A 13,703-nucleotide genomic window follows, 5' to 3' on the forward strand; every position below is an offset into this window, starting at 1 on the left:
ATATCATGATATATATGGTTTTACAGATAATTGATTGCGGATAGATTTACAAGTAACTGGTAAAAACATGCCTCTTGAGAAGAGTATTTAAGTGGCTAAAGGCAAAAATGAAATAAAGAGTTTACCATATTCCATTTCCATGTTCCAGGCTTTTGCTATGTTCATATACATAAATTCAAATTATACAGTTTCACAAATGAATATTAAATGTTTTATTATTTTTGTCTAAAGTTTCAGACATTTCTGAACAAAAAAAAACCAACCACTTATCAAGAAAAGTGTAAAAACATGCTTCTTTATGTATATGTAAATGTAAAACAACAATTTTTACCTATGTGTAATATGTATACATATTATGCTTAGGAGATTTATTATTTTACTATGACAAAATAATAAAATTATATAAGCTATATCTCAGTTTTGAGAGGATTTGTACTTTCTGCTTTACTGAGTGTTGGCTATAGTGGAGAAAGGGCATAAAGTCTTTCTTTTTCAACATCTTCAAGAGGAGGTGAGTCTGTAGTCCTTTGCATATTGATTTTGAAAACATCTGCTTTTAAATTTTTTTAAGGAATAACAAAATTACAATAACAATATTTTAAGGAATAACAAAATTTAAGCTTGAGTGACATTTTCATTTTTTTCAGTAGCTCACAAGAAAATTAAGAGAACTCTAAATATTATTAATATTTCTGAAAGAAAAGGAAGATTTAGACAATAGGATTAGGGGATATATAAATTGTAAATCGGTCTCCATTTCTAGAGTGTACAATTTTCTTATTCGAAAAAAATTATTTCTTATTTCTTATTGTTAAACAGAATAGACTTTACAGTAACAACAAAAAAGAAAAAATTTTAAAAGAATCTTCTAATTTTCTTATCAGCATTTTTTAAAGGGGAATACCTTCTCTGACTTAATTTTCAGGAATCTTTTCATTTTTTTTCTAAAGGGAGTCTATGTCTTGTATTTATAGTCACTTTATTTAAATTGTTCTGGAGGAGGCGATTATCTTCTTTAAGCAAAGCTTCTAAATAAGTGTCAATCTGCTCCAGGTCACCTTCTGGACCACCCTGGAAAAGAGAAGCAACAGTCACACCACGGAAAGAAGCTGTAGAGCTTATTCCTGTAATTTGGGCAGCTTCCTAACAGTCTTCCCTATGACTCCTGCTGCAACAAAAGCCACCTTACATTTGAATCATGCTTTTAACCTTTCAAAATGTTTTCTCATTTAATGTAATTTTATGCTAACAAGTGGTTAGAAACTTGGTTCATTTTTTTATTCTTTAGTGGAAGTTAGTACAACTGTTTTTTCTCTTTTTAAAAAATTACTTGCTATATTCCTAAAGCCCCCTGAGTCTAATCTCATCCTTCTCTGTTACAGGCTGTCATCTCCTATTTTTAAAATTAATGAATCTTTAGCCTTATAGGCAAAAAATAGACAAGTAGCCAAATGTTGTCTTCTCTGTTTCTTCTATTTCCATTGCAGTGTCTTTTCCCTCAGTTCTTGGCTTACTACCCTGGTCTGTCTCCTTCTCTTTATCCTCCCTTTCTCTCTTTTACTCAGCTCCCTATTGAGGGGATTTCATGCTCTCCTTTCCTGGGCTTCTCGATCCAATGAACAGTTAGACGTGTGAGGGGGGGTCTTCAAAAAGTTCATGGAAAATGCATATTATGAAAAAACTACGTAGGCACGGATTTCAAAATTTTTGAACAAAAATAAACTCACACTAAGTTGTTATGACATATTTGACCAGAATGTGGTTTGAGGCACTAAAAGGATAAGATAACCAGTTTGAAAGAAGCCACTATCAGACCAACATGGATTCTGCTGCAATTGAAGCAAGAACAAAGATCAAATGTATGGTGAAACTTGGGTGGAAGAACGGTAAAATCATTCATGCTTCACAAAAAGTTTATGGGGACAATGTCCCCAACAGAGAGCCTATAACAGAAGGATGAGATTAGACTCAGGGGGCTATAGGACTATGGCAAGTAATTTTTAAAAACAGAGAAATCAGCAGTTTATAAACGGGTAACTTGAGAACGGATGAGATGATGTTGAAGAGGAAGCTGGCAGTGTCAGACTGTTCACATCCCTTTGCAATGAAAAAGCTAATCTTGTTCATGCTCTAACTGGAGAAGACGGATGATAATTAATAGCAGAAACAATCGCCAACACCACAGACATCTCAAGTAGTTCAGCTAACACAATTCTGACTGAAAAATTAAACTTGAGCAAACTTTCCACCCAATGGGTGCCAAAACCACTGTGCCTAGATCAGCTGCAGACAAGAGCAAAGCTTTCAATGGAAATTTTAGACAAATGGGATCATGATCCTGAAGGATTTCTTCAAAAAACTGTAACAGGAGATGAAATGTGGCTTTGCAAGTATGATCCTGAAGACAAAGCAATGGCTACCTAGAGGTGGAAGAGGTCCAGTCAAAGCAACAGTGGTTGGTCAAGAGCAAAGGTCATGACAATAGTTTTTTGGGATACTCAGGGCATTTTGCTTGTTGACTTTCTTGAGGGCCAAAGAACAATAACACCAGCTTATTATAATGGTGTTTTGAGCAAGTTAGCCAAAGCTTTCATAGAAAAACGCCTGGGAAAGCTTCATCAGAGTCCTCTTCCACCCTGACAATGTTCCTGCTTATTCCTCTCATCAAACAAGGGCAGTTTTGTGAGAGTTTTGACGGTAAATCATTAGGCATACCTTATCGTCCTGATCTGACTCCTTCTGACTTCTTTTTAAAAAAATCTTTAAAAAAAAATCTGTAAAGGGCATCCATTTTTCTTTAATAATGTAAAAAAGACAGCATTGACATGGTTAAATTCCAAGAACTCTTAGATCTTTAGAGATGGACTGAAAGGCTGCTGCCATTGTTTACATAAGTGTCTTGACCTTGATGGAGATTATGTTGAAAAATAAAGTTTACATTTTTACTTTTAACTTTTAATCCCATTTTTCCACAAACTGTTTGAGCTCCCCTTGAATGTTCCCTCTTGGCTGACTGATCTAAATCTCATTCCCTTGGGCCCAACTATGGGATCAACTAACTCTCCAACTGAGCGGATAGATAAGAGGATTTTTTAGGAAGGGCCTTTCAAAAGCAATCCCAGCACTAAGTGTCTAGCACCATTAACCTTGCCTCTGCATCTCTTCTCTGGTTCCATAAAATGTGCTTCAGCTTTACTCCCTCTACCATAGATTTGCTCTAACAAGGCTGAATTGTACTGAGTTCCAGCTTTTGACTGGGATACTGTTCCTACAGATGGATTACAATGATGCTGATATTTACCTTGACTTCCAAATATTCGCTGACCCTGAAGAATGCCCTGTGACCCTGACACAAAGCACTTCTCGTCCTGTTAGATATAATCTGATCTTTTGGCTATTATCCTCTGCCTGGTGGACTAAACTTCTTCCAGGATGCTACATTATTTCCATGCTCGGCTTCTTCATGTGCCTGCCCCACCTCTATCTGCTCTGGGTCCCTCATCTCAATTCTCTGCTGTACTCTACTGCAGTGGCTCTGGCAATCAGAGACTGTGAAATAGAACTTTCATGTCGGGGGATGAGAGTAATACATTTGGGCAGGAGCCCTTTAAGTGCCTCTCCACTGAGACTAGGCAAAAGAGTTTCATACTCTGCTGGCTGAAGCCCTTCACCCGCCTACCAAACTTTGTGAATACAGTAAATTAAATTAGTATGGTTACTCTGGCTGCTGCTTAAGAACCTAGAGGTTTGGCAGAGGAGTAGTAAATGATTATTCTTTCAGTTTTTCTTAGCCAAATGTGGATTTGCTATTATGAAAGTCAATTATTTTATAAACCTGTTTAATAGTCAGGAAGTGGTATTCAATCTCAAGGATACAGAATTTCTTTGGTCTTTCTAGTTTACTTGTTAAGTGAAACAATAATCGTCACTGAAACACTACCATGTGCTAGGCTCCATACCAGACTTTCAACACATGAAAACATTTGGCATCCTTCACAGCCACAAGAACCAAAAGGAGCTCTACTGAAATCCTACTCTCATAGCAATAAATAAACTAGACAAATTGGCTGAAGCGCTATGGTTGATAGAAGCACACATACAATTACATTTATATAAAAATTAGTATTAAACATCCTTTTAAATTTTAATAACATTTTAACTGTTGCCTAGACCATCAAAGGGCAGAGGGACTTTTGGCAATATACTTAAATTAAGCAAAAAACAACAACAAAAAAAGCTTTTCTGCATTTTGTCTTGTACTTAATATAAATTTCAGATGAATTAAAAGATTTATTTTTTTGAAGTGGGAAAGGACTCCCACTTTTAAATGTTTACAACCAGGACTGAGACCCAGGCAGTTTGGCTTCAAGGTCCATGTTCTTCACACGTTATACAGATGTATGTATGGCGAGTTTCCTTGTCTCTCCCCAGCCCTTTCAAGGGCCAGGCAATCCAATCCTCTAGCCAATCCTCCATAAGGGTCCCAGTTCCTGTCCCCTCACCTTCCGTGGCCCATGAAGGCTCTGTCTCCTGTTCCAGCACTCAGGGCCTATATTTGAGGACAAAATGCCACAGGCTCCCCAGGCTCACTGTTCTGGCTTGGATTTCTCAATTTATTTCTAGAATCCACAGGAAGACTTTCAATCTTGACTACATGTATTTTCAGTTTTGTTGTATTGTATGCAGCATTTCCATGTATTACAGAAGATGGGCTCTTCCTCATTAGTTCAACCTATCACATAACTCAATTCTTCATACATTAAAACACACAAACAAAACTGACAGTATTCCATACTTACATGATGTTTCCTGACTTCTCCCAAACTGTCCTCTAAGATTAAGAGGGTTTATTTTTATTTATGCATTAAAATAAAAGTAAAGTAAAATATTTCGCTGTCTGAAAAAACTGAAAAAATTACCTACTGGTCACATGTTATTAAGGGGACACCAAAGGTGATCATGCTATACCAACAGCCCAAGCAAAGATTCTGAATTAAGATACAAAAGAACGTGCGCCTGTAGTTCCAGTTACTTGGAAGACTGAGGCAGGAGGAATCACTTGAACCCGGGAGGCGGAGGTTGCAGTGAACCAAGATCGCGCCACTGCACTCCAGCCTGGCAACAGAGCGAGACTCCGTCTCAAAACAAAACAAAACAAAACAAACAAACAAAAGATACGAAAGAACACAAAGTTTCTAAATGTTCTAATATATGCTTTCACAATTCATTTATTTAGGATTTTGAAATCCTTACGTGGAGAGAAAGGGCTGACTTAAGTGACTTGTCCAGGTCAGTAAGTGAATGACAATGTTAAGAGAAGTTAGCTGAGTTCTCGTTCCGGAGAGTCTACTCCTACTGCTCAAATACAATTTTTTCACTCACCAGTTGAAGTTTCTGCAACAATAGTGCCAGTTTTATACGAAGATTCTTCAACTTATCCTCAGAGATTTTTCTTTTATTTTCACATTGCCCCACAGAGATTTCATTATGTATTCCTCTTGTATTTGAATCATAGATAATGGACTGCAATTTCCTCTTTATTTTTTTTTCATATTGGACCATGTAAGTATTCTGTATCTGGGAATGTTTTAAAAACAGTTTTAGCATGTTTTTAAAATATTACTTTCCCCCTAGTATCACTAGACAATTTCATATTCCAACTCTGCCTACATGCACCAAGTGTCAACTTTGTAGGTAAGTACTACAGGTGGTCTAAATTTAGGAAATGTTGATACCCTTAAGGAACTTACATACACTCTGATGGAAGACTAAGAAGAGAAAAATGTATAATATTTCAGTAATTGTAATTATGAGGAGGAAAGAGACACATGACAGTGAGTTTGGAGACCTCTGCTCTGGAATGAAGAAGAAACCTTGTAAAAGTTGAATCTGTTCTCCCAATGGTGATCACCAGATTATTTAAGGCACAAAATGAGCAGGTGCCTGTGACTCCCTCTCCGCAACACCAGTAATTCACAGGCAATGACAGAATGGCCCACCACCTGGGGCTGTCTGGCAGATGATGTAGTGTTACTTGTAAGGCAAGGCCGTAGCATCTAGAAAGCACAGAAACTACAGAAAGAGGAATTCCTGTTCTCACTCTCTTTGGGTTCCTTACCATGATACAAAAAGTACAGGCAGTTATATATATGACCCTCATTAATTGAAGAATCTTGGTTGTGTTCCAAAATTTCATGCTGTGCCAGAGGCACTCATGAAGTAGAAAGAGGTAATGGAGAGGCCAAATGCTTCGGTTTCAGAATGACATTAATTGCTTGTATAAACATTTCTAGAAGGCCAAGTGATATTCTGAGAAAAGAGACACAGGGCAAATTCCACTTTGATAAGCATTTGGATGTTTATGTAATAAGGAGATTTCTGTGTTCTAACATGACTGGGTTGCCAAGAAAGTGGTGAGGTAGCCTCATTTGTCTTTTGGGCCTACCTTTCCCTCTTCAGACCCTCCACTACATTGACTATGTGCAGACCCTTCTCTGACGTCCACATCATCTCCTTTAGCATTCACTGACCTCACAAATTTCCCCTTTTTCTACAAAATCCTTTAAACAAGCAAGCGAAAATCCCTACATGTAGGAAATTCTGTTTAATAAATATTCACTAACTAGTTCCTAACTCGAAAGCACTGCATTTGATTATAGATGATGTGGAGATATATAAGGTACAGTCTTTGCCCTCAAGAACTCTCTAGTCTACAGCATGAGATAATACAAGTGCAAATAAATCCTATGGAAGATAAGGACCTTGTGCCCACAAGTAAGGCACTAAATAGCAGGGATTCAGGACAGCAGATAATGTAGCACTCACAGCAAGGGAATTTCAAACACATGGGTAAATCCTGCCTTGAAACCCAGGCTATATTTAAAGATCCTGGAAGGGAATCCACTTTTGAACATCTTTAATTCAACCTACAAGTTGATGCCTTAAAACTAAGGCAACCACCACCTCCACCAGGAAGCTTCAGAGATGCTTCCTATAGAGGCTGCAGGCAAACCCAGGGAGAGACATCTACTGCCTGAAGGTGGCGTAGGAGGAATAATCCAACTCAGCTGGAATAAGGAGAACAGCGTTACATACAGTTCACATGTCACTAGCCACTCACAGTTTTCAGAACTCTAGAATGTTACAGCTTTTGCCATGCTGAATAATAGTCAGAAAACACTTTTTTCATAAAAATAAAAGCCACAGTAAAATAAACCAAAACAAATCAAAGAAATATCAAAAACAGCAAACATTATGGAAATATTATTTGAAAAAACAACAGTATTGCTCAAATCAGCCATAAAAAGGAACCTGCTATTGACACACTTAAATGGACCTGAAGTGATGCTGAATAAAGGCAATTGTCAAATGACACATACATATGATTCCATTTCTACAGCATTCCTGAAAAGACAAAGCAATAGAGATGGAGAACAGATTATTGGATGCCAGGAGTTACAGTTGATTGTGGAAGGGCTGAGTGGATATGACTATAAAAAGGTAGCATAAGGGAGATACTTATGGTAATGAGAATTCTGCACCCTCGTTTCGGTAATGGCTATACAAACTTCCATGTATGATGAAATGACATAGAACTATACACACACATTTTACCAAATTCAATTTCCTCATTTTGATATCGTACCATAATTATGTACTGGAGGAAACTGGGCGATGAGTACACAGGACCTCTCTGTATTATTTTTGCAACTTCCTATGAATCTATAATTATTTTGAAATTAAAAGAAAAAAGCAAAAACAAAAAGCCTCGACACTATTAATACGAGATGAGACCAAGAATGTTTATATAGTACACTACAAAGTCATTCAGTCTCTGAAAGTTTACCTTTTAGTAACCAGTAAACTATGTTTTTGTCAAATACTACAGGCCAGCTTTTTGGTTTACTCTCCTCCCTTTCTCTCCAGGAGGTTCTGCTAAACTCTCCAGGAAGTTTCTATGAAAGGTAACGATTTTGACAACTTTTCAAGCTCAGTGTAAAAGGACATCTAGTTGTATTAGCTTTTTTTTGTGTTAACATTTTAATTAAGGTGAGAAAACAATTGTAGCAAGATGAGAGGCTTAGTTCTGCTGGTTAAACCCACTCTTGTAGAGGTATCTGCAGATCACAAACCAAATTCTTTCCGAACTACATTAATTCAGAATGGAATTAGTATTTGAAAGAAAGGATATTTAACTGAGATTTTAATTTTCTGCCTTGAATTCAAAGAGTAGGAGCTCTAGCAGTTTCACAGCTCCAAAATCCTAATGAGTTTGTGCAAAGTAAGGAAGGCCTACAACATCTATAGATTTTGTAGCATACAAACAGGAATATTCATTTAAGTGTTTATGTTGGCAGGCACTAAAGCAGAAACAATCGACTTTGATTCAACATGTAACTATGAAGATCCAGATGCATTCAAAGGCACTGGTTGCATGCTGCTAGAATACAGAGTTTGATGACAGAATTATTAACTTCAAGGATTCTATCATCTAACTGAGGAGAAAATGAAATATAATAAACTATTATAAGGTAGAAATGTTAATTAATGCTAAACAAAGTTTTAACTTTCTCCCAGAACACAGAGAGGTCAAGATTAATTTCTCATGGAGAAACTGAGAGTCTTCACGTAAAAGATAATATTGACCAAGCTCAGAGGGGAAGGATTTCAAGAGGCCGACTGTGTATTGGGAGAGTGGATAGGAGTATTTTGGGGAATATCAGGAGGGGAAAGGCTCAGAGGTAGACCAGTGTTAAGTAAGTTGGAACAACTCTGGGGCACTCATTTTAGCTGGAACAGACGGCTTCTGAGGAAAGAATAAAAGATGATGGTTTGAGTCAGGTGATGCAGGACCACCAATGCCATTATGAATCAGCTACTACTACAATAGTAGTTATGAAAGCCACAGTTGTGACCAAGGAAGCCTGTGACTTATGTAAGTTTCTCCTATGCTGTGATGTGGCTCTCTTCATTAAATGTACACACCTTCAGTCAAGTTGTTCTGTGTTTCACTTACAAGATCTCATTTCAACAGAAACTTCTGGTCTCCTGACTGTTTATCTTGCTTTGATTTTTTGAACCCGACTTGCCCTGCATGTTAAGGGGATACAGCTCATCATCTACGCTAACACTGTTCACCCTGAATAAACACGTATCTTATTCACTCTGGCTCCATTACTAATGGTGTAGACATTGGAAAAAATATTTAGAAACAGATATAAAAGGGTATATATAAGCTTGGATAAACAGCTATATGACAGTATAATTCTTAGCACATTTCTAAGTTTTACAGTGTATTCAAATCAGAGTACCCTAGCCAGTAAATGGAGAGCTACAGGAAGATCCAGGAGCCTTACTGATAAGCTCCTCAAGCTGACTCCCACAGACTTTCAGTTAGGACAATGAATTCCTGGTGGGCCAACAAGCCAACCCATCTACCACACACACCCCACATAAATATATCACTGTCAGCATCTCCTCCATATATGTCTCATGATGTAATGTCAGGTCTCCAGCTAGTTAAAAATAATTCTTCTACACCAACAGGTTGAGAAGTTGTAATATACTTATTGCAAGTAAAACATGAGACCTCTATCACAAAGATGAAGTATTAAAGTCTGGATGAGAATAAGATGAAATAGCCAGGTGTGGTGGTACAAGCCTGTAATCCTAGCCACTCTGAGGCTAAGCCAGGAGGATTGCTTGAACCCATGAGTTCAAGACAAGCCTGGGCAATGTAGCAAGATCCTATTTCAAGACAAAAACAAAGCAACACAAAAATAGAGGGGGTGAGCAAAAAAAGTTGAAAAAAAAGTAGAATGAAAAGAACTTTGGAGTCGGAAAATCAGGGTTCCAATTCTGAATCTGATCATGACACTGGAATATTATCTTTCTGAATCTCTATTTCCTCATTACTGAAAGAGATAGTGGTACCTACCTACCAAAGTTGTGAGTTAATGTAGAAAAGACCTAGTTCAGTGCCTGGCTCTAGTGGCTCTCAATCAATTAATCCCAGTTTTACATTATTGATGAAAATAATATTAGTGGTAGAACAGCATCAAAATATATTGAAAGTAAACTTTGTCTTTTATTCTTGTTAGGAAATGTTGACAAGTAACTTCAAACTGAAAATGTTCAGTTATTACTTTTTCAGCAAAATTTTATTCAGAAAATAAATTGACTTTTTAGTTGAACAGTAATGGGAGACCAATAACTACACCCCCCTCTTTCATTTCCAGTTGTTTATCACCATCCAGTTGATAGAAACATCAAAGGCAAACCTATCAACAAAGGTTGTTAAATTTAGGCCCAGTCTGAACTTTAAGACTGTCTTTGTAAGAAGGAATATGGTTTAGGTTCTACTTGTCAAGTTTGCCTTGTCGTACGTCTCTGGGGAATTTATTTCACCATTCTTTTTCAATTATAAAACAAGAATATTCAGATGTCTTCCATTATAATTGCTTCTTGGACTTTTGGCTAAGATCAAATGCAAATGTACTCCATTAGCTATAAAAACTATGAATGAGGCAGTGTCTCTGCTTAGAGTCATTCTTTGCACAACTCCAAGAAGTGCCAGTCACCTCTTCATCTTTACAGATTTTCATGTTATGAGAGCTTTCCAAAGATGGCTGTAAACATAAGCATACAGAAGAAGATGCTAATGTTTGCACTAATGATGGAGCTGGTGGCTAGGTGACAAAGCACAGGTAAAGTGTCAACAAAGACCTAACATTTCAGTATGATCCTGGTGTCAAAGTTCTTGGCTACTCTGGCCTGTGCGATGAATCTGGGAACCTTCATGGCCATCCTGGCTCCAACATTCATCCCCTATGTCAGCTTGGCCAAGTTCACAACTTGGAGTCCCAGGGTTTTTTTTTTTTTTTAAGAGTAAAATAAGAGATTTGAGGGCATATGATTTTTTGAGATATTTCTGTAGTAGAACTGAAGGGCACTCTGGACTCTTTCTCCCCCAGGAAATCCTTAAGGACTAGATACACAGTATTGATAACTGTTAAAAAACATCTACGCAGAGAAAGAGAAAGGTTGTAAGGAAATACACAAAAATATTAGTATCAGTGATCTTGGAATGGTTTGAGGCTATGGATGAATTTTTAAAAACTGCTTTTACTTCTTATATTAGCATTAATTACCTTTATGTCCACTTTTAGAATGGAAAAATCACTAACTTAAAAAACTATTGCTAAGGTAATTAAAAAACTCAGATATCAAATTGTTTGAAATAATTTAAAACTTGAATCTAAAATTTATGCTTCAGTCTAGCATTTTGAGGATTCAGTGAAAATATTTCTTAAAAGCTCAGAATGTCCTGTTTCCTATTCAAGATACAGTCCTATTCCAAGTGTTTCATAGCTTTATGTTATAGAAATGTTAGTATTTTAAAATTCAAAAAGATATTGCTTTATGACATCTGATACGCTATACATTAATATAAGTCTCGATAAGTGAATGCAAATTTGATTTCCTTTCAAACCTAACATTTGGAAATGTACATTATTTATCCTTTGGAACACAGGATCATTTAGAATATAAATGGTGATACTGAAAGGATGCTTACCTGGTTGAAACACATTTTCAGCTTTTTGTTTATATGCTCTGGGCACTGCTCCAGCTGTTTTCATAAATGATAATAGAACAGGATATTAGCTTTTAGAGAATCTGCTGTCTACAGCAGAGTTATATCATGCAAGCATTGAGTATAAAAAGCATCAAAGTCTAGAACTGGCCAACATTGGCACTATGGGCCTTTTAAGTCTGAGTCTAATTCAATTAATTAACTAAATTACAGTTTGCTTCCTTCCAAAAAAGGATTAAGTCAGCTTACATAAATGAATACAGCACAGTTAAAAAAACTGTGCAGATACAGAAATCAAGGTGAAGAAAAATGAAGCGATAAAATAATAAATATTCAAAGGGAGATGTCAAGAGGGCAGCTGGAGTCCGGGTTTCTTGGAAGGGAGCGCCAGAAAAACAGATGGGGAAGTCACTGGCATGTGGGGGGTAGTATTAATGTTTTAAAGTTAGAGATTAGATGAGGTCACCTACAAACAGCATTTAATAGAGAAAAGAAAGTGGCCCAGGAACGAGCCTTCAGACATGCCAACACTGAGAAACCACATACAATAGGAGCTGCCACAAAGAAGATGGGAGAGAGGAAAGCAAAAAAATGGGCAGTGTGCAGTCAAGGGAGCTACAAAAAGAAGGTGCTTCAAGAAGGTGAAAGTGGTCACCTGGGTTGAAGGCCTCTGACAGGTCAGGTAAAAGTGACACTGCACTTATCAAGAGGTCACTGGTGGCCCTGACAAGAACAGTCATAGTTCAGCTGTGGAATCAGAAGCCCCATGGGAGAGGATGAGGTGAGAGTAGAGGGTAAAGAGGCAGAAACAATGATTACAGACTAGAAAATTAGGGATGGTGCCCAGAATCAGACTCATATAGTCCTTCTTGCATTCATAATTTGTGCTGTTTTCACCAATACCAACTATATCCATCATCTCCACAGGCAACAGTGAGCATGGAGATGGAGAAGAGACCTCCCATCCTCCTGCACTAGGCAGCTCTTCCCTCCACTTCTGCTGAGCAGCTTGCTTGTCAGGCATGCACACCTCACTCAACTTCACCGCAGCCCTGCGGGAGCCCTTTGTAGACTACTCATTGTTACTGAAGCATAGCCCATAGATGTGAGGCTTACTCTTTGCACCCCAAGTAGCTGTTGGAAGATTTTTTTCCAATCACATTTGGTACTGTTTCTGAGAGGAGGTTTGGTCGACACAATTTTCTTCATCTATCTCAGTGATGTCTTGGTGATTCCAGTAAGATGAGTGCTTTGGATATCTAATGTGCCTGACCTATCCAATCCGCAGCTCAGCTCCTCATAATAAGCAGCTGATGAGGTGTATCTAAGGAACAGAAACTTTGTTTTTGGTGGGGGAGAGGGAACTCAGGGACTACGTCCTGTTTCTTTTCATCTCTGCAACTATCTGTCTGTAAGATCTTTTCCACCTTATGTAACTCACAGTCACAATGATTTCAAATATAGGTTTAATTACGAATCACCATTTGGTGTAAAGATGTTCATCTTCATTCACTTAAGCCATTCTAGGTCCTCTTATTGGAAACACTTTACATTTTTCTTCACTGAGGATTAAATTCAGGATATTCTATCATTCCCGCACAGTTTCAAAAAAATAAAAAATAAAAAATAAAAAATAAAAAACAATTCACCTCACAACTTAATGCAGGTTCTTCCAATTCTGATGGTAGCTGATACTCAGGAAAAAAATACAGAAGAATCTCCCTAGGAAAACAAGCACAGCAGATATGGGAATATACGAGGATAACAGAGGTAGCACTCACCTGTCAGAACTGGATTTGTCTTCTGGGTATCAAACATCCTGGCAAAGACGAATATTAGTTACCCCCAAACATTTTGTTTTTAGAATTGACATCAAAGTGTTTTTCAGAAAGCATAGACTGGGGAGAGGAAGGTGAGTGTGGCTATAAAAAGGCAATAGGAGGGACCCTTCTGGTGAAGGAACTGGTCTGTATCTTGACTGCATCAATGTGAATATCCTGATTGTGATACTGTTCTACAGTTTTGCAAGAAGCTAGGTGAAGGACACAGGGGATCTCTCAGCATTATTTCCTACAACTTAAGGTGAACATATATTTATCTCAAAATAAAA

At 37.5% G+C, this 13,703-nt stretch overlaps 1 protein-coding gene across 4 annotated transcripts in view; it reads right to left on the reverse strand.

The window, feature by feature from the left end:
• Positions 1–197: 197 nt before the first annotated feature.
• Positions 198–13,703, reverse strand: part of MORC1 (MORC family CW-type zinc finger 1) — a 160,458-nt gene continuing 146,952 nt past the window's right edge. For 2 of the 4 annotated variants that reach the window (XM_031662990.1, XM_031662988.1), the window contains 4 exons: positions 13,243–13,315; positions 11,576–11,629; positions 5,383–5,577; positions 198–1,071 (listed from right to left, as the gene is read on the reverse strand). In XM_031662990.1, coding sequence (XP_031518850.1) covers positions 934–1,071; positions 5,383–5,577; positions 11,576–11,629; positions 13,243–13,315 — 460 coding nt within the window. In that variant the 3' untranslated portion in view covers positions 198–933. Of the gene's footprint in view, positions 1,072–5,382; positions 5,578–11,575; positions 11,630–13,242; positions 13,316–13,703 lie in introns of those variants that run through there. The other 2 variants (XM_031662989.1, XM_031662991.1) reach the window with 2 other exon arrangements.

This window comes from Papio anubis, chromosome 2, assembly GCF_008728515.1.
Source record: "Papio anubis isolate 15944 chromosome 2, Panubis1.0, whole genome shotgun sequence".
In the NCBI taxonomy this organism is placed as follows: domain Eukaryota; kingdom Metazoa; phylum Chordata; class Mammalia; order Primates; family Cercopithecidae; genus Papio; species Papio anubis.